This window comes from Acipenser ruthenus, chromosome 25 (assembly GCF_902713425.1).
Source record: "Acipenser ruthenus chromosome 25, fAciRut3.2 maternal haplotype, whole genome shotgun sequence".
In the NCBI taxonomy this organism is placed as follows: Eukaryota; Metazoa; Chordata; class Actinopteri; order Acipenseriformes; family Acipenseridae; genus Acipenser; species Acipenser ruthenus.
Window position 1 is genome coordinate 18,962,462 of NC_081213.1, and position 23,724 is coordinate 18,986,185.

At 38.2% G+C, this 23,724-nt stretch overlaps 2 protein-coding genes across 8 annotated transcripts; one reads left to right on the forward strand and one right to left on the reverse strand.

Moving 5' to 3' along the window:
• Positions 1-1,236: 1,236 nt before the first annotated feature.
• Positions 1,237-3,926, reverse strand: LOC117413906 (large ribosomal subunit protein eL32). The gene is made up of 4 exons (XM_034023357.3): positions 3,819-3,926; positions 2,465-2,565; positions 2,132-2,313; positions 1,237-1,417 (listed from the first exon to the last, which is right to left on the reverse strand). Exons 2-4 carry the CDS (start codon positions 2,558-2,560, stop codon positions 1,288-1,290), a joined length of 408 nt encoding a protein of 135 aa, XP_033879248.1. The 5' UTR covers positions 2,561-2,565; positions 3,819-3,926; the 3' UTR covers positions 1,237-1,287.
• A 1,792-nt stretch (positions 3,927-5,718) lies between these two features.
• LOC117414151 (protein SSUH2 homolog) lies at positions 5,719-23,360 on the forward strand. 7 transcript variants are annotated; one of them, XM_034023909.3, is made up of 13 exons: positions 5,719-5,812; positions 6,516-6,583; positions 14,036-14,140; positions 14,390-14,468; positions 14,890-15,019; positions 15,281-15,341; positions 16,822-16,943; positions 18,095-18,157; positions 19,009-19,091; positions 19,430-19,522; positions 21,786-21,891; positions 21,975-22,082; positions 22,946-23,360. In XM_034023909.3, exons 1-13 carry the CDS (start codon positions 5,790-5,792, stop codon positions 23,087-23,089), a joined length of 1,185 nt encoding a protein of 394 aa, XP_033879800.3. In that variant the 5' UTR covers positions 5,719-5,789; the 3' UTR covers positions 23,090-23,360. The 7 variants fall into 7 exon arrangements, with proteins under 7 accessions (XP_033879800.3, XP_058855478.1, XP_033879802.3 ...); XM_058999495.1 differs by having other exon boundaries at positions 5,775-5,812; positions 6,525-6,583; XM_034023911.3 differs by lacking the exons at positions 5,719-5,812; positions 6,516-6,583 and adding exons at positions 8,867-9,107; positions 11,775-11,833 and having other exon boundaries at positions 22,946-23,359.
• The last annotated feature ends 364 nt before the right edge of the window (positions 23,361-23,724 follow it).

Here is a 23,724-nt window from a genome sequence, read left to right on the forward strand (position 1 = left end):
GGCTGAATTAAGGCAATTGTTGTTGCATCACGTTTGAAAAGAAAATGTGTTTAAGTTCAGGTAATCCTTTATTCAAAGTTTGTTGGTATGACAATTGTTTTCAGTACACTTATTACAAAGCTTATCATAGATCTTTGGTTACTACATTTTTTTTTCCTTATGTTTGGCGGGTGAAATCAGTTTTAACCCTGGTATTAAGAAATCAGTTTGGGGTGAAATAAGACTTTGGGTTTAACTATGAAATCAGAACCTGTTTATTATTAATGTGCAAAATGAAACATTTATCAGTACATTCAATTAAATGAAAGTTGGATGAGGTCACAGGGGTTATGGATGTCTCCATAGAAACCAGAATGTTTCTCAAAAAACGGATGAGGTCTGGTTATCGGATACATTTGGTTTCAGATGGTTCCACATAGGTGGTTTCAGACCCCGATTTACACCATTTAGATCAAAGATTAATAGTGCCAAACTAGCTGCTTTCTTCTTTCTTGTACATACCACATAATCCTCTAGAAATGTAACCTTCAATTTTATGCAATACCCCACTGTGATTAACCAATATTCAAATATGCCTGGGAAACTAAATCCATTACAGTAGTCTCCGCATATAGGAACACCTCCTAAGAGAACAACCTTAAAGATTTGTCCTATTGTAAATGCTCTGCCTAAAGGAACAGGAACTTTGCTAATAACACCTTTTTGTCACCAATGGCTGACACAGTACTGTTTTGTAACCTGATGACTCAAACTTAAATTCAAATGTTTCATTCAATCTTCAACTGACTTGTCATCATCTTGAGGCACATGGATTGGATTATTCAATCTTTCCAGAAGCACTGTCATTTATTATCACTGCCTCATTTTGTATTGATTTCCACAAGTGCAGCTCATCACTACAAAATGGCATATAAACAAACTGCAAAACGCGTCAGTTTCTCTTGTTACAAAAAGTTAGAAATGGTTAGAGCTCTTGGGGGGGGGGGGGGGGGGGGCGGACCTGAATAAGACACAAGTCACAGAGCTATTTGGCATTCACCATTCTGTTAAATAATTTTGTGCATTTTGTAATATTGCTCCTGTACATGTATGGATAATCTAGAGTGGTCTGGTGGTCAACTCCATCTTAAGAGAACACTTCACTCGCTTCCCCGAGGGGTGTTCTCTAGCCAGAGACTAACAAAGAAAAAACACACACAACTTTAAAAAAAAAAAAAAAAAAGTCAAATGAATGGCTGGGTTTTTTAATTTTTTTTATTTCAACAGATAAGATTCAAGCAACACAGTTTATTCATTCTCTTCACTGCGTAGTCTTGCGTTTGGATTGGTGACCTTGATGGCCAGTTGCGCGGCTCTCTCAACAATGATCTTTCGGTTCTTAGAGGAGACATTGTGGGCAATCTCTGCACAGTGGGTTCTAAAAAAGTAAAAAAATAATAATAAGTTCATGTCAGACTCTTATGCTACTTGTCTCCCCTATGGCTCCAAGGAGTAGGATTCAAAAAAGCCATCACGAGCGGCCCTCCTAGATAGAGTGCATGATGCACTATACATTAATGAGAACGAGCCTTCATGTGCACAACATTTGACAACTGATAGATCCAAGTATAAATTAATCATTTAACACCTGAAAAACATGTACATTCTAAAACAAACTTCCCTATGGCTCCTCAAATGTTCTGCATATATTAATTTACCAGGTTGTTTTAATGAACAGTGCTTTGTTGCAGATTATCTTCCACCTGGTAGCTATAAAGTGAGCTACAGATGGAATGGGTATGTCCTCTGCTGTGCTCTCCCTCTGGTATCTGAAGCTGAGGGGGTATGGCAGACCTCGCCAGCTATGATCCAAGGAGGTAAGCAAAGACGCAAGACCTACTGTTCACATCTTTTGTTGCTGTAATCTTCCATTGTACCTTAATTGTAGTTGCCTAGCTGTGAACTACACTACCCAGGTATAGTAGTCCCAAAAACTAGAGACTCACCAGGCAGAATAAGAGATAAAACAAAAAAAAAAGGACTTGACAGTTACTAAATCCCTTTACATTAAACAACCGATTTAGATCATCCTAGAGGAATGTACATTTTATATGAGTGCTTCTTTTAGACTTTAGGTATTAGTAAAGCTTACTTGTTGCTCATCATGAGGACCTCAAGTTCCTTGATGTTGTGTACCAAAAACTTTCTGAATCCAGTTGGGAGCATGTGCTTTGTCTTCTTGTTGCTTCCATAACCGATGTTTGGCATCAGAATCTGGCCCTTGAACCTCCTGCGCACTCTGTTGTCAATACCTCTGGGTTTACGCCAGTTTTTCTAAAACAAAAAGGTTTAAAAAAAAATAGAAACAAATCAGGAACAATGGTAAGAGAAACAAAACCAAGACAGATGCTATTCACTAGCAGACATTTTTTAGAAGGAAGCAACAGTCTGTACTTAAACCAAGAAAAGTCCACTTGTGCCTTACCTTGACCTTGACATATCGATCAGACTGATGGCGGATGAACTTCTTGGTCCGTTTCTTGACGATCCTCGGCTTGATGAGAGGCCTGAGGTTTACCATGGTGCCTACAAATGAAGAAAAAAAAAAGTTATCTTCTATAAGGCTGAAAAAGACCACAGCTGACAGAATCAATATATAGGTTTCAAACAAATGCTGCAGCAACAAATGACAAGTTAGCCATGCTTGGGCTGCTTAAGCTGTATCATTCTACCCCTGCAAAATACTACTAAGAGCATGCCTACTTGGCACAAAATGACAAAGCATGATTCAAGGGATATACAGTATCTAAACCCCACCCCCTTTAAGAAATGTAAACACACCATCAGCAGGTTTTCAATTCTTCACAGAAGACAAATGAGTAACGTGGTAAACTGACAATGATAAAAGTGCACAGTAATACGACGAGCTGGTTGCTTAACTAATCTATTCGTTTTGACAAGTCGCATGCAAGGTGCTCAGCAAAGCATTTAGTTGCACTTTCAGCGGCTTTAATAAGGGGCAGCAGTGTGGAGTAGTGGTTAGGGCTCTGGACTTGTGGGTTCAATCCCCGGTCGGGGACACTGCTGTTGTACTCTTGAGCAAGGTACTTTACCTAGATTGCTCCAGTAAAAACCCAACTGAATAAATGGGTAATTGTACGTAAAAATAATGTGATGTCTTGTAACAATTGTAAGTCGCCCTGGATAACGGTGTCTGCTAAGAAATAAAATAAGAACCACGTTTCAATGACATCTTAACCATGAACATTTCTTATAGAACACAAAACTTCACAGAACGAAAGCAAACACTTAACCCACGTGTTCAATATGGTGCATTTCCACAAATGCCATTTAAAAAGCTTCCTGGCATCAGCAAGCTATAAACTGTATTGTTAAATGTTAAATAAGCCGTTAGAATAATGAAGACACGTCTGTAAAATTTGTCATGCATGTATATTATCTTCTCTTAACAGGCAGTGATTATCCACAGTACCGAGGCCTAGTTCCGAGATACTTAAAAAATGTATATATAAAAAGACCCCCCAAAATCTCTAAAACCTAAAATTATTACGGCAGTGGCACTGCACAAGAAGCGTATGTTTAAAACGCTGACATGGGATGTAATCACATTATGAATTAACACACATGAAGGCGCACAGGTCTGTAAACAGGGTATCACGTCACCATTTTATTTAACACAGTTAATCGAATAAAGTTAACATTAAACTATCAATAACACACAATAATAAGGTGTCTCGGTGTTTAAAACATAAACTGCTTAATAAAAGTACTGGTATATCCTTCTGTTTTAAGGATGTTTAAGGATTTTTCTCACTCACCGGCTAGAAGGTGTCTGCCTTCTATTAAGACAGCACAGAGGAAGAGAGAGAGAAGAGGCTGCTGGGAAGTAATAAAGGGTCTGCAAGGGAGCTAAAAACCAAAAAGCGGCAAACACAATTTGCTTTATCAATAAATAAAGAAATACAAAAAACAATCAAGGATTAAAAATAAACTAAATGCATTGAAATTAAATATATAAAAAATAATCATTGTGAATACGTTTTGTTTGTTCAAGTTTGTGTTATTTTAATATTTCATTGTTTACGTCTACTTAAATCTTCCAGGACCTAGGTGAACCTAAATCTTCGCGAGCTCCATCTCGTGGATAGGGTGGGCAATAACATATTCGTTGAAATAATAACACAAGTAGTACATACTAGCTTATTGTACTGAGTGTGTGGCTTTTACGTTTTACAAACACAAGCTACTGTCTCAGCTAGAATCGCTTTGGTAAAACTGTAAGATGTGGGAGGATTTGGGGCATGTTGTGTTTGTATGAAACATTGGTATCTGGTAGGCCGTGACAACTTGTTCTGTAGAAATCAGAAATCAGCAGAAATCGGTTGACAAAACATGTTAATCATTACCATATGATGTTCTCCCATCACCACAGAACCTAAACCTCTGGGTAGGAGAGGATCCCTCATGTCCTTTGTGTTCATCACCTGCAACATTAAGGCACATTTTGACAGGATGTAAGGTGGATCTTAGCCAAGGACGGTTTACTTGGCGCCATGACCAGGTGCTGCGATGTTTGGCCTTAGCATTGGAAGACAAGCGTAACATGACCAATAAGTTGCCACCTGTTCCATCAAAACATTACACACAAAAGACAACATTCCTCCGCCCAGGAGAGCAACCACCAAGAAAAGGTGTTAAAACCAATCCTCGCCCAGGACAACTGGAAGCTGCTAGAGACTGGAATATGCTGGCAGATGTTGGTCAACGGCTTATTTTTCCACCTGAGATTGCCACCACTAACCTTCGACCAGATATTGTCTTGTGGTCTGGATCAGCACGCCTTGTTCACCTGGTAGAGTTAACAGTGCCATGGGAGGATGCTGTAGATGAGGCGTATGAGAGGAAGAAACTGCAGTATGCTCAACTAGCCACTGAAGCGGAACAGCGAGGATGGAGAGTTCGGGTTTACCCAGTGGAAGTGGGTTGTCGAGGATTTGTGGCACACTCTACAACCCGGTTTCTCAGAGACGTCGGATTCAGTGGCCAAGAGTTGCGTCGCACAGTGAAGAACTTATCTGAAGCAGCAGAGAGGAGCAGCAACTGGCTGTGGTTGAGACGGAAAGATTCTGGCTGGGGACAGGTAAGTAAGCTGGGCTGAGTTGAGTGGGGGACGGAGGGGGGTGATGCTGGGATGCCAGAATCACCGTCGAGCCCTCTTGAGGTGTCGTGGGCTAGTCGACGAAACACTGAGGATGGAAGGTGCCCACTTGAAAACCCCAGAGATGTACCCTACTTAGCTCAATCCAGACGGTTGTCATGCTGATGCGCTGGGGAGGCCGCACTTTGGTTGATCCCCGGAGCCAGCATCGCAGCCGTTGTGTGTGCTGATGCGCCAGGGAGGCAAAATAAGCTGATCCCTGGAGCCAGCATTACACTTCAGCCATTAACACCAGACAGAAGGATATCTACATCATCATATGGAAGGAAACGTAAATGGAGGGAGACACATATGGATCACATTAGTTTACTGTAAAGCTACGTCTTAGTTGGTGGTTATCTTGGCGAGAGCCGAGTTCAAATCAGCATGAAGTTTTAACATCTACTCTCGTGTAATGGAAATCACAGCTTTGATTTAGTTCTATGTACTCGCTTCCACTTTAGCAGAGGAGGGGGTAAAACACTGCAACTCACTCGAGCCGAACGAGTTAAATCATGTGGTTGGGACAGGAAGTGAGACCAATACAGAGCAGCAAGTATTATTTCTTTTGACGAAACTCTTCAAGTCGGTTATGGAAAATAACCCATTGTTGAGGTATGTAGAATCTGAATTAACACTATATCCCTCTGGACTTGTACGGTGTTTGTGTGCATTTCAATTTCATGTCTGGAAGCAGGACACATCAAAACAATTGAGGAAATTATTATTATTATTATTATTATTTCAGTTTAAATGATCATATTGTATTCCTTGTAAAGTGCTTGTTGAAATGGGCCATTACAGGCTTTACTGTTACATTATTTGGTCAGACCTGAACTAATTAATCACTAATAGATTATGGAATGTATCAAACGGCTATGCAGTGGGAGTCTTATTTCCATGCCGACTATATACTGTAAAATAACACAAGTGATTTGAGAATGTTATCATTTTCCTTCCAGGCATTTTTTCCTTTAATACATAGATTTAGTATTGTTCTTCCTTATGTTCGTCAGCATTTTATTTGGAGAAGCTACCGTCCCTTAGTGGGCTGAAATTCTGCAAGAATGGCCCCCAGTCGAATATAAAAACAGTTTGTACATCCTGTTGCTCAGCAGCGTTATGTGTGGTTTTGCTTTAGACTAGCACAGCCTTGCATTAATTTCACACTTAGCAAGGTAGTTCAGTTTAAAGTGTGATTCATATCACTTGAAACAATATTTTATTCAAATGTCAAATATCTCATGATGATTCACAAATCACGATATAACTGACTGTTTTGGAATACGCTGAAACATGCCTGTTCTATATTTTCCAGTAACCAAAGGTCTTCTTATGGAAGCATGAACCCAGGATCACAGTTACCGGCAGCAGTTGGACACCCAGGTACTGTACAGTCCCACGCGAAATACGAAACCATTTGATCCCTTCGAGTTTGCTTTTCTCTCTGCCTTAAACCCAGCATACATGAGGAAACATGTTTCCAGACAAAATGTTACCTCGTGTATGCTGGATGTTACATGTTTTCTACTTTGAGATACATTTTCAAGAAACGTTCTGCCTTTGGCCAATCAGGACTTGCATGTCAAAAGATGACATGGTTTGGAATCTGCTGCTAGAAATTATAATCAATCGTTTTATTGATATGTACGCTGACGCATTGTAGAGTCATTTTGACAGGGTTGGTTAGTTGTTAATTATTAATTCAATGCTTAATTTAATTGAGAAGGGTTTCTGTTAATGTTAGGGTAGCACTGAAATCCTACTTTAAATAATACCAGAATCTCATTATTTTGAGTCCTGTTACAGTAGATTCTTATTAATTGCATAGCCCAGGTGCCAAACAGTTTATGCAATTAACCGGCGTATGTAATTTTCAGTAACATATACAGTGTAATATACATTTAATTATATACCTGATAATTGCATACAATTGTGAAGTGCATAACACTGTTAAATGCATAAAACTGTTAGGCACACAGGAAATCTACTGCATGTGGATTTTCATAAGAAATCTGCTTCACTTTTTTTTAAGGTAACAACAGGAATATGCAATTATCATGTATGCAATTAATTGGAATACACTACTTGTATAATTGTCACTCACAGCAAATAAATGAGCATTCTTCTATTCATCCACAATGAATCATGCACCCGATCGGACTGTAATCGATGCATTGAATCGGAGTTATCAAGACACATCAGACCCATTGGAATGGTCTGTGTGGGAGCGAGTCATAGAAGCACGGATATATTTCAAGGTTTTAAAACGACATATCCCACAATTCTGTTCAACGTCCCGTACCTGCCTATTGGCTGAGAGTCGCAGAGCAAACTGGGGCGGCACATTCAAAATTCAAACTACACAGAAAGACACGGAGCATTTAACTTATTTGTTTTTAAACTACTGATTGTCTCTGTTGAACCGAATACTGTTTTGTTTTTAGCCGTATTTTTATTTTCATCGGCAGACGCGCTCTGGATGCAAGTACAGTGCTGACATGTCATTTCCTAAAAATATATTAAGCGAGGTTTCCCGTAAATATATAAAGAAAAAAGGCAGTGTATATTTTAGCACTGGTACAACAAGACCATGTACGGAATTAAAATGAATGGACTATAGAATAGTGGTTTTTTCTTGTAACAATTTAATTGGTTTAAAAGCGCGAGATTTCAAGTAAATATAGAAAAAAAGGCAGTGTATATTTTAGCACTACTACAAGATCATGTACGGAATTAAAACGAATGGACTAAATAATAGTAATTGTTTTGTAACAATTTAATTGATTTAAAATCAAACAATATTATAAATAAACTAATGTTCACATAAAATAAATATAAAAATAGAATTTTGACAAAAGCTGCCGCAAAGCACTGTGGTTGAAAGTGAAAACGTTACCCATGTAACGTTTTTTCCACCACAAAGGAGAAATGCAGAAACGTAAATCTGTTAACGTTTCTCTCGTTAGACTGGGTTGCTATCATCACCTTTCAATGCGTTGGTGATCACCTAACGGAGCCCATGTCATGTGTTACTCATGGGTGACTACACAGACCATTCCAATGGGTCTGATGTGTTTTGATAACGCCGATTCAATGCATTGATTACAGTCCGATCGGTGCAATCATGAGAGCTGATAAGCTGGGGAACCCACATCATGTTAACCACTGAAATAAAATTGAGAAATATTAAACTTAAAAAGCGGTGTGGCGTGGTGGACCAGCATTGGTACTTTTGCATGGCTGGTGGTGCTCTCAGGAGGTTGTCTGATCAGCCACTGCACTGGCACATTACAAGCTTAAGGTGCCATTACCCCTGCAATTAACTCGTCTACATCTGGACCCAGGAGTGACACTCACATCCACACAACTCCTGCCCCACTCTCCACATGTGTTTCACCAAGGTGGGCTGGAGAGAAAGGGAGTGCGCAGGTTAGTTTTTTGTCCAGTCCCATCAGTGTGGTTATCAGTACATCATGCATTCTACTAATTTAATGCTATTTAAAATAATTATTATTTTAGTAATACAGTATTTTTAAAAGCTTAACATTCATAGTGGGCCCCATCCCAGAAATTCATTCTTTGGCACGCGATTGGTAATATGGCAGCTATGTCACAGGCTAATCTGTATGTAAGTTTGAACTGCAGTAACTCGCAAGTGGGGGTAGAAGCTAAGGGGGGTGCGAGGAGGAACCACATGTCATTTGTTCAGTTCTTGTTTTTGAGCTGAACCATTTCTCTTTATCTGGTCATGTACACACCCTCACTCGAACCTATAAAATAGCACTTAGTTTGACAAAATAGTGAGCCACAGACAGAGGACAAAACATAGAGCCAACTGACCTTTTTCCGAAGCTACCTACTGTTGAAATAGAGACGCCCGCCGCCTGTGTTTCCACTAGAATCTGGGGTAATATACATGTTCGTTGTTATACTTGCTGTTTATATAATTTAATGCATTTATATAGACTCATTGTTGTGCTTTCTTCCTTCTCTTGTGCTCTCTTCCTGCCCCCATGCGTTCGGTATTGGTTATAATGGGTTACATTTTGGGGTGCTGCTGCTCGTGGGGTAAGGCTTGCTCACTAAAATCGTTAGTGTTTTTGCAGAAAGGAGACGATAACCTATTTGGGGATACTTCGATATTTAGTGAGCAAGGTGTCTAAGGTGGGTAAATGGGGCAAAACAAGCGGGTAATATAGGGTATGTTATTAATATATGTTATTAATATTTTTGTTTTTTTTAAAGAAGGAGCGATTATTTTTAAATAGTAGCAATATATTAATTGAGCAAGATGTGTAAGTGAGTTAAAACACACAGAAAAAGGACACGCTGCTTTGTCAACTACACCGCGAATAAGGAACCGGGAAAAAGGAACCAACTTCCAGGTGGTTTCTATGGACTCGCTTCCACTTTAGCAGAGGAGGGGGTAAAACACTGCAACTCACTCGAGCCGAACGAGTTAAATCATGTGGGTAGGACAGGAAGTGAGACCAATACAGAGCAGCCAGTATTATTTCTTTTGTTGAAACTGTTCAAGTCGGTTATGGAAAATAACCCATTGTTGAGGTATGTAGAATTTGAACAATCTTTTAAAATGTAACAAACAAGGGTCATTTAAATGTGTTGGCTGAAATAAGTAACAAGCAGACAAAACTGATTAAAACAAAACAAGTTTGAATGACAAATTCGGCAACATTCAGTACGTTTACATGACAAAGCGTTTTCCGAAAACTGAATCAGAAAACTGATTTTCTTAAAACGTCACTTTTCTATGTTTACATGATTAACGATAGAAAGTCTAATTAGAATACAACTGTATACATGGATTGAAGTTTTCAGAAAACGCAGGATATTTTCGCATGCAAAGTACTGTAGTATCCTACGATTTGAACAGACCGGACTTTTTTTTTCTGCGATAGAACAGAGACCAATCCGCTATCAGAATAAGTTTTCCGAAAAGTCTGTTTACATGATATGTATTTGGTTCGTTTTCGGAATTGAATCAGAAATTTCTAGGTGCTGTTTTCCGAAAACTGACCTAAGGAATATTCCGATACATTTTCCGAAAACTGTGTTTACATGACTTTTGATATCGGAATTAGTTTTCGGAAAACTTCGTTTCCCGAAAAATATCGGAATTCTTATGCTCATGTAAACGCACTGACTGTCGAGTTTTGTAAACGTTTAGAACTTCGGCTATGTTCATACAGTAATTAAACGGACTGTATTGTATAGCGTTATGCTGACTTCGAAAAACAAAATGTTAAAAACAGGGTTAAGTGCAAGTGACAAAACCGAAACTTTGTGTTTTTCTTTACACACACTGAATTATATATGACATTTTAAAACCACATAACATCGTGCTACTTGAGCGAATCAACCTATACAAAGTAATCTGAAGAACAAGAACAGGAAAAACAAGAAGAATAAATCGAATGCGACTTTTTTTTATTCATCTAGAGTGTTGTGCACACACACAATAGCCTATCTGACCCATGAGCAGAAAACTAGTTATTTGTTGAAGACCAGCATCGTGCATCTTGTTGCAGTTTCAACACTCATGGTTTGTCTTTGTGGTGTAAAAACCTGTCCATATGCAGAAACTGCTCATTCTGCATCCACAGAGTTTGGTGGAATTGACAAAAAGCAGCGTGCAATTTTTGCCATGTTTGGGAATCTGATTTCAGACTTCACCCAGAACTCAACAATATTGACATTTTTGTCACTTTCATCGGCATGGTGCTTGTAAGATTCAATTTAATCTCTACAGCTTGTGAAATCAGGGATTGCATCTCGTAGCAAAGATGTGACATCCAAGACTGACACAGTCTTGGATGTCACATCCAAGAGGCCCCTGGTTCAAATCCCACCTCAGCCACTGACTCATTGTGTGACCCTGAGCAAGTCACTTAACCTCCTTGTGCTCTGTCTTTCGGGTGAGACGTAGTTGTAAGTGACTCTGCAGCTGATGCATAGTTCACACACCCTAGTCTCTGTAAGTCGCCTTGGATAAAGGCGTCCGCTAAATAAACAAATAATAATAAAGTACACGATTTCCGTGAAATTTGTGAAATCGTGAATTTTCCGTGGCCCTACTGATAGATCATGGAATGTATCAAACGGCTATGCAGTGGGAGTCTTATTTCCATGCCGACTATATACTGTAAAATAACACAAGTGATTTGAGAATGTTATCATTTTCCTTCCAGGCATTTTTTCCTTTAATACATAGATTTAGTATTGTTCTTTCTTATGTTCGTCAGCATTTTATTTGGAGAAGCTACCGTCCCTTAGTGGGCTGAAATTCTGCAAGAATGGCCCCCAGTCGAATATAAAAACAGTTTGTACATCCTTTTGCTCAACAGCGTTATGTGTGGTTTTGCTTTAGACTAGCACAGGCTTGCAGTAATTTCACACTTAGTAAGGTAGTTCATTTTAAAGTGTGATTCATATCACTTGAAACAACATTTTATTCAAATGTCAAATATCTCATGATGATTCACAAATCACGATATAACTGACTGTTGTGGAATACGCTGAAACATGCCTGTTCTATATTTTCCTGTAACCTAAGGTCTTCTTATGGAAGCATGTACCCAGGATCACAGTTACCGGCAGCAGTTGGACACCCAGGTACTGTACAGTCCCACGCGAAATACCAAACCATTTGATCCCTTCATGTTTGCTTTTCTTTCTGCCTTAAACCCAGCATACATGAGGAAACATGTTTCCAGACAAAATGTTACCTCGTGTATGCTGGATGTTACATGTTTTCTACTTTGAGATACATTTTCAAGAAACGTTCTGCCTTTGGCCAATCAGGACTTGCATGTCAAAAGATGAAATGGTTTGGAGTTGGTTATATCAAGTTTTTTTTTTTTTTCTTTTAAGTAAAATAAACAACACAACAGAGATTTTACGCTGAATTAAATTATTGGGATGTATCCTTTGAAACTATTGATATGCTAAAGGCATCTGAAATGTCATTGTATCAGATGGAATTAGCAATTCTGTGTCATTATTTATATATTAAATACAGTATTCTCTATATAATACATTATACAGTTTAAATGGAGGGGTGAGGGTGGATGGGGATACATACATTTCTTCCAGTCGTGGTTGTGTGGTTTCTAGCAGATCTACCCAGGTTTCATTTCATGTGGCTGGCGCTGCTTGTGTTTGCCACGGAAGCGGTGTGGCGTGGTGGACCAGCATTGGTACTTTTGCATGGCTGGTGGTGCTCTCAAAGTAGGTCATCTGATCAGCCACTGCACTGGCACATTATAAGCTTAAGGTGCCGTTTATCCTGCAATTAACTCGTCTACATCTGGACCCAAGAGTGACACTCACATCCACACAACTCCTGCCACAATCTCCACATGTGTTTCACCAAGGTGGGCTGGAGAGAAAGGGAGTGTGCAGGTTAGTTTTTTGTCCAGTCCCATCAGTGTGGTTATTAGTATATCATGCATTCTACTAATTTAATGCTATTTAAAAGAATTATTATTTTAGTAATACAGTATTTTTAAAAGCTTAACATTCATAGTGGGCCCCATCCCAGAAATTCATTCTTTGCCATGCGATTGGTAATATGGCAGCTATGTAACAGGCTAATCTGTATGTAATGCAAAAGTATTCAAGTTTGTACTGCAGTAACTCGCAAGTAGGGGGGGAGGGGGTTAGAATGCTGTTCCATATTATAGAAGCTATGGGGGGGGGGGGGGGGGGGGGGGGGGGGGGGGGGGACTGTGTATTGTAAGACCTTATTGAACTGGGCGAGGAGGAACCACATGTCATTAGTTCAGTTCTTGTTTATGGGCTGAACCATTTCTCTTTATCTGGTCATGTACACACCCTCACTCGAACCTATAAAATAGCACTTAGTTTGACAAAATAGTGAGCCACAGACAGGACAAAACACAGAGCCAGCTGACCTTTTTCCGAAGCTACCTACTATTGAAATAGAGACGCCCGCCGCCTATGCTCCCAGCAGAATCTGGGGTAATATACATGTTCATTGTTATACTTGCTGCTTATATAATTTAATGCATTTATATAGACTAATTGTTGTGCTTTCCTTCTCCATGCACCTATTCTGAAATCATTAAAAGGTACAGGCACCCATGCGATACCATTCTATATATACCATGTCTATATATACCATATGTTTTTTGGTAAATATATATAAGTATATATTTATTCGTGGACACTGGTTCACAAAAAAAATCATAACACCCCTTAAAAGTGGCATCCTTCTGATCAGTTAGTGTTTTGCCACAGCAGTACTACTTAGTGGTCAAAAATGCATAACACTCATATCTAAGATATGCTAAAGGGTTTGTGCACCCATTCATTCTGCCTTGTATATTTCAATTGCCTTGGCAGCACACAATGCCTACAGCTGCTTTTCAAACTTTATAATTGCATGTGTAAAAATAACGTTTTCAGTAATAAATGTTTGGGCTAAATACATAAATAGCGTGTCTCAAAGAGAACAATATGCACTTCTCTGAGATAGGAGAAGATGCACTGCAGTGGTTATGATTTAGGGATATATTTACATAAAAATTCAATTTTTATAGCAATTTAATGGCAGGTGTTTCTGTGAGTTGGTAAAGTCGCACTAAAAGCTAATGTGTCTCAAACTGTCCTGGAAAATACAACCTTAAAAGTTTTTGTTTATTTGAATTGCGGTGCCTTGATGAATAATAAAATATGGCCACAAAATAAATCCCAAAATATAAAAAACATCCTGTTTGGGTTTTGGGGTGGTTGTGAAGAGCTTGTTTGGTTTCATAAAATGTAGTTACACTTTTCACTAATTACTTTATTCAGCTGTGTTGGCACCCCAGAACCCCCCATACGGCGGGCTAGCAGCCCCCCCTGCGAGAATGTTCGACACAGTGCCGGGATACGAAGGCATGTCACCAGAAGGAAGTGGTAAGCGTGTCTTATGAATCCGGTAACAGTTTGAAACTGAAGTGTAGTAAACCTGCTTTGTGGTTCAGACATCTGCTTGTTTAGGAAGTGGGTTGTGCCAAGCAGACCAGTGATTTATTAATAATTTGTTCAACATAAATTTTATATAGAGAATTTGCAGGCACTTGAGCAGGCCTATTCAAATATACTAAGAGGGATTGGTCCCTTTCCAATTTGCATGTCATTACATGTCTTTCTGCCTATTAAAAGGAGGAGGATTCCTTCCCCCTCCGGATGCAGGTTTACCCTACCCTCCTGGAGAGCCTGCCCCTGCTCAAACAGAGTGGAAGTAAGATCTGTTTCATTAGCATGATATATGTTTTTGTAAATCTGTTCCATCATCCTTTCAACATTACAGACCCCAAATACAATTTGCATAGCAGTTTCCCCTATTCCAGGTTTTAAAATGAGCCTGCTTAGCCCCAGTGTATACAGGTAACAAGCTCAGGTGTGTCTTATTAAACTCAATATGGAACACAGGATGTTTTGAGTATTGGTTCATATATTTTATACAGAGTGGGAATACAGGGTTAAATTAATACTCAATTCAGAAATCAATCCTCTTGTTCAGAATAAACTCCTAATTTATGTGAGGTCAGGTGTACCCCAAGCACAGTTTAAACATCCTGCAACACAAAATGTCTTTGTGCAATGCCACAGCGTGTTCATTTGATGAGACGGGTCATAATTTCTACCTTTCTATTTCACAGCATCCCTTCTATATCTGAAGATACTGCCAGAGATGCTCTGGTCCAGTATGCCTCCAGTAAATGCTGTTACAGCACTGATCCTGCAGAACAGTTAGTGTTCTCAAACCTCGAGGCTCACAACACTTACAGGGTATGAAAGTGACAAATACAAAACCGTACAAATACTATTGAAATATTATTATAATATAAGTGTGTGTCCCTTAAGAAACGCTACCACAATCATTAGCTGTCCAATTCATTACCAGTGATGGCTGTACCCTGGCAATGAAATGCTTTGGTAGTGCAACCATTATGCATTGGTTCCATTTTATTGAAAGGTGCAATACGTGTGTCAGTGTGCAGCCTTCAAAATGAGCCTAATTCTTAATTTGACTTTTTTCTTTTCTTTAAGTATCGTCTGGAGACCTTTACTGAATCCAGATCAACTGAATGGACTCATGAGGCGTATAGCGGTAAGCAAGACACAAAAATGAACACATTACAATGATGGAAAAGGATTTCCATGGCTTCACAAGGATGATGGATCGAGCCAGCATACATGTGCAATGATTGTTACAAGCAACAGATGTGCTGCAGTAGGCCACTATTAAGCTACCCTAAGGCCAGCAGCTGTATAACATAGAGAATGTACTGTTTCTCTTACAAATATTTATTGTTAACAGACATAATGCCCTGATGCATGCAGTGTAGACCAGTGGCAGTGGAAGAGAAAGATGGGCCCCGGTGCAGGGCCTTGACCTTTCTGTAATACTTTCATAAACATAAAACATGCCAAGTCAAGTTTTCAATATTTTATTCTCAGAATGTTAGCGTGTATGAAACAGTATACGACTACGATGTAAGAAGAAGCTTTTCTGCTCACCTACTTGAATTGCATTTTGTGTGTATCTTTACTCTTCCAATACCACACTCTTTTTTTTAATCACACGCTAACAAGTTTAATCACCAGTTCCTCTAGGATTCCGCAGTAATTGACAGAAATTCTCGAACAGAAGTTTTTTTTTTTTCCCAATCAGAAATACAGGCATGTTAATTTATTTTCGGATATTTTGGTACCCAGGAGGACCCGTTAACAGCTTCCACCTAAACTACAGGATGAATCGTACACACAGAATATAACTGCAAAAGACTGCTGAACAGTACCCCAAAACCTTCCATGAAGACAGTGGGAAACTGTTTTGCAATATTGAGAGACCACTAGCCTAAAGTACAGGGGGTCTAGGAGTTCAAAAAAGAGACACCAATGAAACATAAATCAATGCCTCATACCAGCCTCCATTCAAAGACAGTCAGAGGGAAGGAAAAAAAAGATAGGAAGCTAAAATGAATTAAAACATTAAAAAAAAACCACATAATTAAGAGAATAGCAGTACCTGATGAAAACGTAATTGCTGGCACTGGCAGCTACAATGATATGAATAAGAAGGTAACATCTGCAAATATAAATGTGAAGGATATAATCACTGTTAATTTTATCCCCTCTTTTACAGCCTCTAAACATTTTATGGGCCTTATGTACTTAAATTATATTTTTCACTTATGCATGTGTGTGCAATAGCTACAATTAGAATGTGGAAGCAGACATTATATGTTGATAGGATGTGGCAAGAAGAGATTGCAAATATATTGCACATATTTTTTATAACACACAATAACACTGTTCGCTGTAATTATCAGTGGTCTGGTGGGAAATACATATTTTTATGTTCTCAGAGCAGGCTTCTGGTGTATTATTTTAATTTGTATATTGCATGGTTCATAATATACAGTAGGAAATAGGTCGTTTTTATTCACAATTTCTGTCTGCTTTACAAACACATTGTCACAATGTATTTAATGTGCATCCAGTACTGGCCCCTCTGAACTGGTTATTGTCTAGTCTAGACTCCGCTTCTGTTCTGTCATACTCACTAAAGTGTGTGTCTATCTCAGGTCAGCCTGTGGATGCATACACTCAGCCTCCTCCTGCTCCATGGGTCATACCAGCCAAGGCACCCACCATGTTTGAAGATGCAACACAGGAAATTAAAATCCCTAATACAGCTTCTGTTAAGGTACTGTAGCCGATTATCAAGAGCTAAATAAAGGGCAGCATATTTATTTAAAGATAGAAAGAGATTTTTGCAATGTGCATATACTAATTATAAAGATGCATGGACTCACTGTTCAATAAATAGTGAGTGAATATTTTTCTTTAAATGAACGAATAACATTTTGCAAGTGGGCACAAAACAGACTTTAAAGAGTAAGTAGCAAGGTTGCGAGAAATATAGAATTACACATCTCCACGTGTTGCTACAACTGTTTAAATAATGTACCTGTCATTTTTCTTTTCATTGTTAACATCCTGACAACTTTTTACACTTAAACATCCTGACAACTTTTTACACTTATACCTTTAAAGTCTGTTTGAAAGCTCTTTTCAAAATGACCACTCTAGTGCACTGATAGTGTAAAGATTATTGCCCACATTGTCAAACACATAACACAGCGATAACGATCCATGATATGGTACGGAACAGAAAAGCCAGAGCACTTGTTATGTGTGTTTTTTTTTTTTTTTAATCTCTCTTCCTGCAGTGATTTAGAGGACAGAGCTCAAACCCCCAGTGCACTAGAGCTGCCATTTTGAAAAGAGCTTTGAAACAGACTTTAAAGTTTTATAAGTGCAAAAATATGTTGGGATGTTAACAATGAAAAGAAAAATTACAGGTGCGTTATTACAGTTGTAGCAACATGTGGGGATGTATAACACGACATTTTTCGGAACCCTGCTACTTACTCTTTAATACAAAAGATGCATTTAACTATGACATCATCTCAACACAAGATATGTTTTTATTGTGAAAAAAAGAAATCAGTACTTTCATAGTTTTCCAGGAGACTCCAATACAGCTGTGCAGCCAGGTGTTGTAATAACACTGCCAGTAAAAGCCATCACATCAGTCAAGACGTTTACTAGTAACAATTACATAATTTTACAACATAGTCTCCAGCCTTCTCTGGGCATTCAGTATATCAAGACCCCAGTTTCCCCCGTTTCCAGCAACCATCCCACATGGCTGCAATGGGTGGACCATTTTCATGCCTGGATTCCTGCTTTTCGAACAACTTTACCCTCAGAGGGGGGCACTGCATAACAGTGCTATGAAAGTGATGAATGTATTAATTAAAAAATAACACTGATTTCCTTCTTTATTTTTAGCCATGCCACACCTGTACGGGAACGGGTAAGACACCTTGCACCAAATGCACAGGATGTGGAAGTGTAAGTACTTTGGCAGAAATCAACCACAATCATTTCCATGACATGTACAAACAAATATGTATTTGCTGCTCTCAACTTGTTATATTACCAGATTTTGAAAATCTCTCATTCAAGCACTTGTCAACCTTTATTTATATTGCATTGTTTAAATTTTCAAACTGGAACAAAACTGAAGAGATACAGTGACGATAACCTTGATAGTTTAGCAGCACTTGTATGTTGTTTTCCCATGGAGCCTGCAATGCTAAATGATGTAGTTTTTAATTACAAAACATCACAAACCAATTATACGAATGTCCTGTCTTATTCTTAATATGATTCACAAACATATACACTCCTATGTTTGTTAATGCAAGCTGACTCTTAAGTCCTGTTTAAAAGCATGATCTGGTAATTAAAGGCAAAGATAATCTCCATTGGTTTTTTTCAGCAATCAGGACTTCTCCGTCTTGTTTTCTCAAATCTAGGAAGGACTTTTCTAGCACGTAGTAGTGCATTAAAAAAGTTATCCATTATATCTTTGTGTGGCAGGGCTACCGCTTATCATACTATGAGAATGGTCTTGTGCATTCTTTGTATGCAAGACCCTGTGACACCATAAAGATACTGTAATCCATATTGCTATAAAATAATGCTCTGTCAAGTAAAACATTTCTAAAAAGCCAATAAAACCGCTTGAAACTTTTTTGTCTAGCTGTTTATATTTCCTCCTTTGGCATTTGTTTACGATAAGGAAACGTGTAGAATTTGAATCGGATCTTCACACACTTTGCAGATTAATAGGTGTTGTTGGTACTGATATGATGCAATGGGGACATGATATTGTGTTATTTTTATGTTTTGGAATACAGAAGCAATGCTGGGTGTGCAATGGTTCTGGAGTCCGCGCAGGTGATGAAAGCTGCCACCATTGCAAAGGCACTGGCCGCACTAAGTAAGTTTCAAGATGTTACCCTATGATACATAACCAGCAGAATATAGCATTAAGGACACACAACAGCTCTTAGTCCATGGCACCCTTCAAGTTGGCTAGGATTTTGTTTTCTAAAATAATACCTCACAAAACATTTCTCTGTGATACAAAAATTTCATGCGAAGAGCAATGGCATTGACTGTTGTTTTACAAAGAAACTAAAATCACTAGCCCAAAAATAATTTTCAACAATTTCCACAATTGCATTGCAAAATGATCTTGTATGCAATATTTAAAACAGAAACCTAACAGCACTCTTGCACATAGGAACCCTTAACCAAATTCCTGTTTCTTTGCAGCTGTGATGACTGTAAAGGCACTGGATTGAACTCTTGTGACACCTGCGAAGGAAAAGGACAACTGCTGGTCTATATTAAACTCAAAATAAAATGGTAAACCTCAGCTATGCACAGCAGAGGCATGTACATTATATATGTCATTGTGATAAAGTGCCCGCCCCTGTGTGTATTTTTTGTATATATATAAGTGTTGTGTGTAAATGTTGGTGTATAGTCATTGGTACACGGGATATAAATGGGTCTGTGTTTCACGTGTATTTAAAAATGTAGATTTGTATTTAGGCACGAGGATGGCACAGCACTTCACGTGCAAGTAAAATGTAATATGTGAGCACGGGGAATTGCACTTTATTGATTCACGTGCAGTTGTACCGCGACTCCAATTGAATGATTGATTAACAGTCGAGTCTCGGTACAACTGCATAAAAGCAGCATGTTTTCACTCACTCTGGGTTTTGGGTGTTCGAAAGTGGAGAACAGGAGAGAGAGAGAGAGGAGTTAAAATAAGTAAAAGTAAATATAAGTGTTGTACTCACCGTGTTTGTTTGTCTCCGTGCACCGTTTGTTAAGTGTCTGTTCATTTTTTGTTTACCTGTTTATTTTGGCCGCAAGTGCCGTGTCCTGTTTTGTGTTGTGTTACAACCTTTTTATTTTGCTGTTCTGTTTATTTATTAAATGCTGAGCGAAACCATTCGCTCAGCTCCACCAAACCACACCTCTCTGTCATTTTATTTCCTGGCTCTGGTCTGACGCCACCCACTCCGGCCATCTTTGTGACAGTCATGTTTGTGTATTTTTCATTTGTAAGATTTAGCTTTGTTCCATATTCTTATTTTTTGTAAACTATTAGCATATCAATTCTATACACTATTAGCAGATAAAGTACATTTTAGACAATTTTTTTTACCTTCCTGACCTCCTTCCTGAACTCTTTACATGTCTTCTGTGCATGAAAACCATTAGCTCAGTTGTAATTAAGTTGCCTAGTATTCTTTTATCACGTTATCACAAATAAGTTCAAATTTATGTTTTTTTGGGGGGGGGTTACCTTTCTTTTTATTATCTGATGTTTCTCAAATATTATTTTCCTTTTAATCATTATTTGGTAAGTTTGTGCCTGAACTGGTACAATCTAAAGGGATTTCAAACATAATTTTCTTTTTACAAAAGTCCCAAATCCTGACTCATTTACATTTCGATAATTCTTGGAACCTACTCATTAAAATAAATGTAATCTTAATCATTATTATTTGTTTAACTGATACATTTGGGTTATTTATTTGATGCTCCATCATATCCCGGATACTCTTGTCCAGACTATTCCATGCCATAGGGGCACTGCAGCTAAATGCTGATCGGCCAACCCAGGACCTTCTCCAAGGCACTTGATAAATAAGTGCAAGAATAGATCGTAAACTATACTAGGGTATATTTACCTGTAGCTACATCTAAGTAACCTGTCAACAAACCTAGGAGTTTTACTCACAAGAAGTACCCAGTGTAATTGACTTCAACAATTAAGTGACATCCTAATTAAAGAAGCCAGTAACTGGCAGTGATGGGTTTGAGGGTGGCATTCTAATACAAATCTGTCTGTTTTGTTCATTAGTCGATCCATTTATTTTAAATTGCTCAGCAGAGGCATGTAAAATAAAGCATCACCATAATCAAACAGGAAAAATACAGCTCTTTATAATTTCTACTTTGAAGTGTAAAGTTTTTTCGCTGTCAAAAAAGAAAACCCAGTTTTTCAGCAATTTTCTTTGAGATCGTTTAAAATATGCAGATCAAACTTCAGGAATGGATCCAGCCAGATCCCAAGATATTTATAACTATCCACCACCTCAAGTGGAACTCCAGTCAATGAATGACGGATTAAGTCTTGTTTCAAACTTTAAAATTGACATCTCGAATGTTTATAAAAATGTGTAGGCTAGTTCACACGGCAAACGTTTCGTTTTTACCGTGATGTATTCGCCATATCAGCACTTTTGACATCACGTGCTTTAAAAAATCATACCTGAAGCACCTTTCGGAATTCCATTCAACTGCAAAGTCTATTTAAAAAGTTGACATAGAAGAGTAAATGCAGGTTGGTAATGATTAGAAAACAAATATTGCTGGATCTTTAACTTGTATATGAATAATAAAGCAGTATATAATATATTCATAGGACTGCAAGCGCCTGTGTATGGGTTAAATTGGCACTCGCAACCCATTGGCACTTTCTGTCTCAGTCAGTTCTACTTGTGCAGATATCACCCACATACACAGACTTTTGTCATCCTTAACCCTATATTCTAGTCAATTTACAGTACAGCATAATTAAAGTATTTTTCACTTGTACCCTGTTCAGGAAGAACAATGTGGACGACTTTGTAGGAGACCAGCAGTCTGGATTTCCAATCAGTCGGGTCAGCGCGGTGACTGGAGAAAAGGTTTTTGTTGACACACAGTATATGGTAAGAATACATTGCAGCATTTTTCCTTCATCATTGAACCTTGTAATGTATTTTTGTTTAATTTGACTATATTGTGTTTTAAGGTGTATCCCGCTGTAGGTTTTCCAGACCCTGCCATTAGTCAGGCTGCTGAGAGACTGGTGAGGCAGCACCATGCCCAGTTTGCTCCTACATGCCGTATTCTTCAGCAGGTATGCTTAGAAGATTGTTTAAAAGGATGTATTCCATAGAACAGAACAAATCCCAGCCAATAGCTACAGTAAGGTACCTTCAAAAGGATGTATTCAAACTCAAAGTCAGATTGAGATAAAAATGGTAATAGCTCAGTGTTGGAGAAACTGAGAACCACACACTATAAAATACTGTAGTAAGGGAAATTTAACAAAGTCATTACAATTACATTTCAAGCAGCTTGCTCTTTAATTTTAGTGACAATAGATATTTTTATTAGCCCAAAATATAAATGAACATTTATACTATCTTATTAAAATCAGGTATGATCGCCTTTGAATTTATTATCACAGCTTCTAGACCACTTAGCATGTCTTGGCATGTGCAAGATTCTTTGCATAAACCTGGGAGATAATTTCTTTTTCTTTGTGCAAACCCAGCAATGTTTAATCAGATTCAGAGCTGTAAGTTGACTGAGAGAGAACCTTGATGTTTCCACCCCAGTGTTAAAACAAATGAATGGACAAAAGTTATAATAACCAACAGGGCAGAGGCTGGTCGCGAACTGACGAGCCACAAGCAAACGTCTTAAACACAATGCAAAAGAGCCAGGCTTGTCTGCATTCGTGGGTTTGGAGCTTTTAATCTCATCTCATTTCACACACAGACGGGACAGAATCCGTAACTGCAGTGCATCACACAACACAGCCCGTTACACAAAGCCTAACCGAAAAGTAGCGCAAAAAGTGTGATGTATGAGTCTTAAAGCTGCAGCACCAGATTTCCCTTGGCCCCTGATCTGACCAGATCCTGCCTTGCTTAGTTTCTGAGGTGAATGGATTGATTTTTTTTTTTAAATACATTTTCTTTATTTCTTTTTCAGCGGCAAACCATTGAGCTGATTCCCATCACCAAAGCAAGCTACAGCTTTCAAGAGAAGCAGTACACTTACTTTGTCTATGGAGCTGAGCATAAAGTCTACACAGAGGACTATCCTGCAAAGTGTTGCTGCTGTACTATTATATGAATTTATATCTAAAAAAAAAAAAAAAAAGTTTAACCATTCATAATGTGAATGTTTTAAATTCTACTTCACAGTTCTAAAAGTATATAGAAAAATGTGTGTGAATTTTAGACGTAAAAATATATGCATGTTAGACCATTGAATACTAGTAGTTAATTAAGATAATTTTATTATAATTTTACATTACAATGTATAAACTCTACTGTTTTTTAAAAAAAATCTGTCTCATTTGATTTAACCTAAGAACTTAATATTGTGACAGTTTTAATAAATATTTCATAAATCAATGTTATAGTCATTATTTTGTATTCATAGCTGGCCTTTGTTTTGCATACAAGTGGATACAAATATTTGGTTTGCAAAATATTTCAAGTTCGAATTGCATGTCACTAAAATTGTTATGATTTAAAACAAATTAAATGGACTATTAGTTATTCACAAATCATTCACAAAGGCAGGAGGAGTTTGGTGAACCACAAACTCTGTGAATGTCATTCTACGGGCCTGATAGAAACTAATTGCTGCAGGAAACTGGTAAGGCATGGTTAATTATTGAGAACTATTGTAATGTGTGATAAATATTTAATGTAATTTAAATTGTGACAATGCAACCTTTCAACTGCCAGCTCAACCTACTC

Coding starts and splice junctions, on each gene's coding strand:
- LOC117413906 (XM_034023357.3), bottom strand. CDS start 2,560: ATGGTAAACCTCAGGCCTCTCATCAAGCCGAGGATCGTCAAGAAACGG. Junction 2,314..2,464: donor ATCGATATGTCAAGGTCAAG/GTAAGGCACAAG, acceptor TTTTTGTTTTAG/AAAAACTGGCGTAAACCCAG. Junction 1,418..2,131: donor GTCCTCATGATGAGCAACAA/GTAAGCTTTACT, acceptor TTACTTTTTTAG/AACCCACTGTGCAGAGATTG.
- LOC117414151 (XM_034023909.3), top strand. CDS start 5,790: ATGGAAAATAACCCATTGTTGAG. Junction 14,141..14,389: donor CATGTCACCAGAAGGAAGTG/GTAAGCGTGTCT, acceptor GCCTATTAAAAG/GAGGAGGATTCCTTCCCCCT. Junction 15,342..16,821: donor GACTCATGAGGCGTATAGCG/GTAAGCAAGACA, acceptor TGTCTATCTCAG/GTCAGCCTGTGGATGCATAC.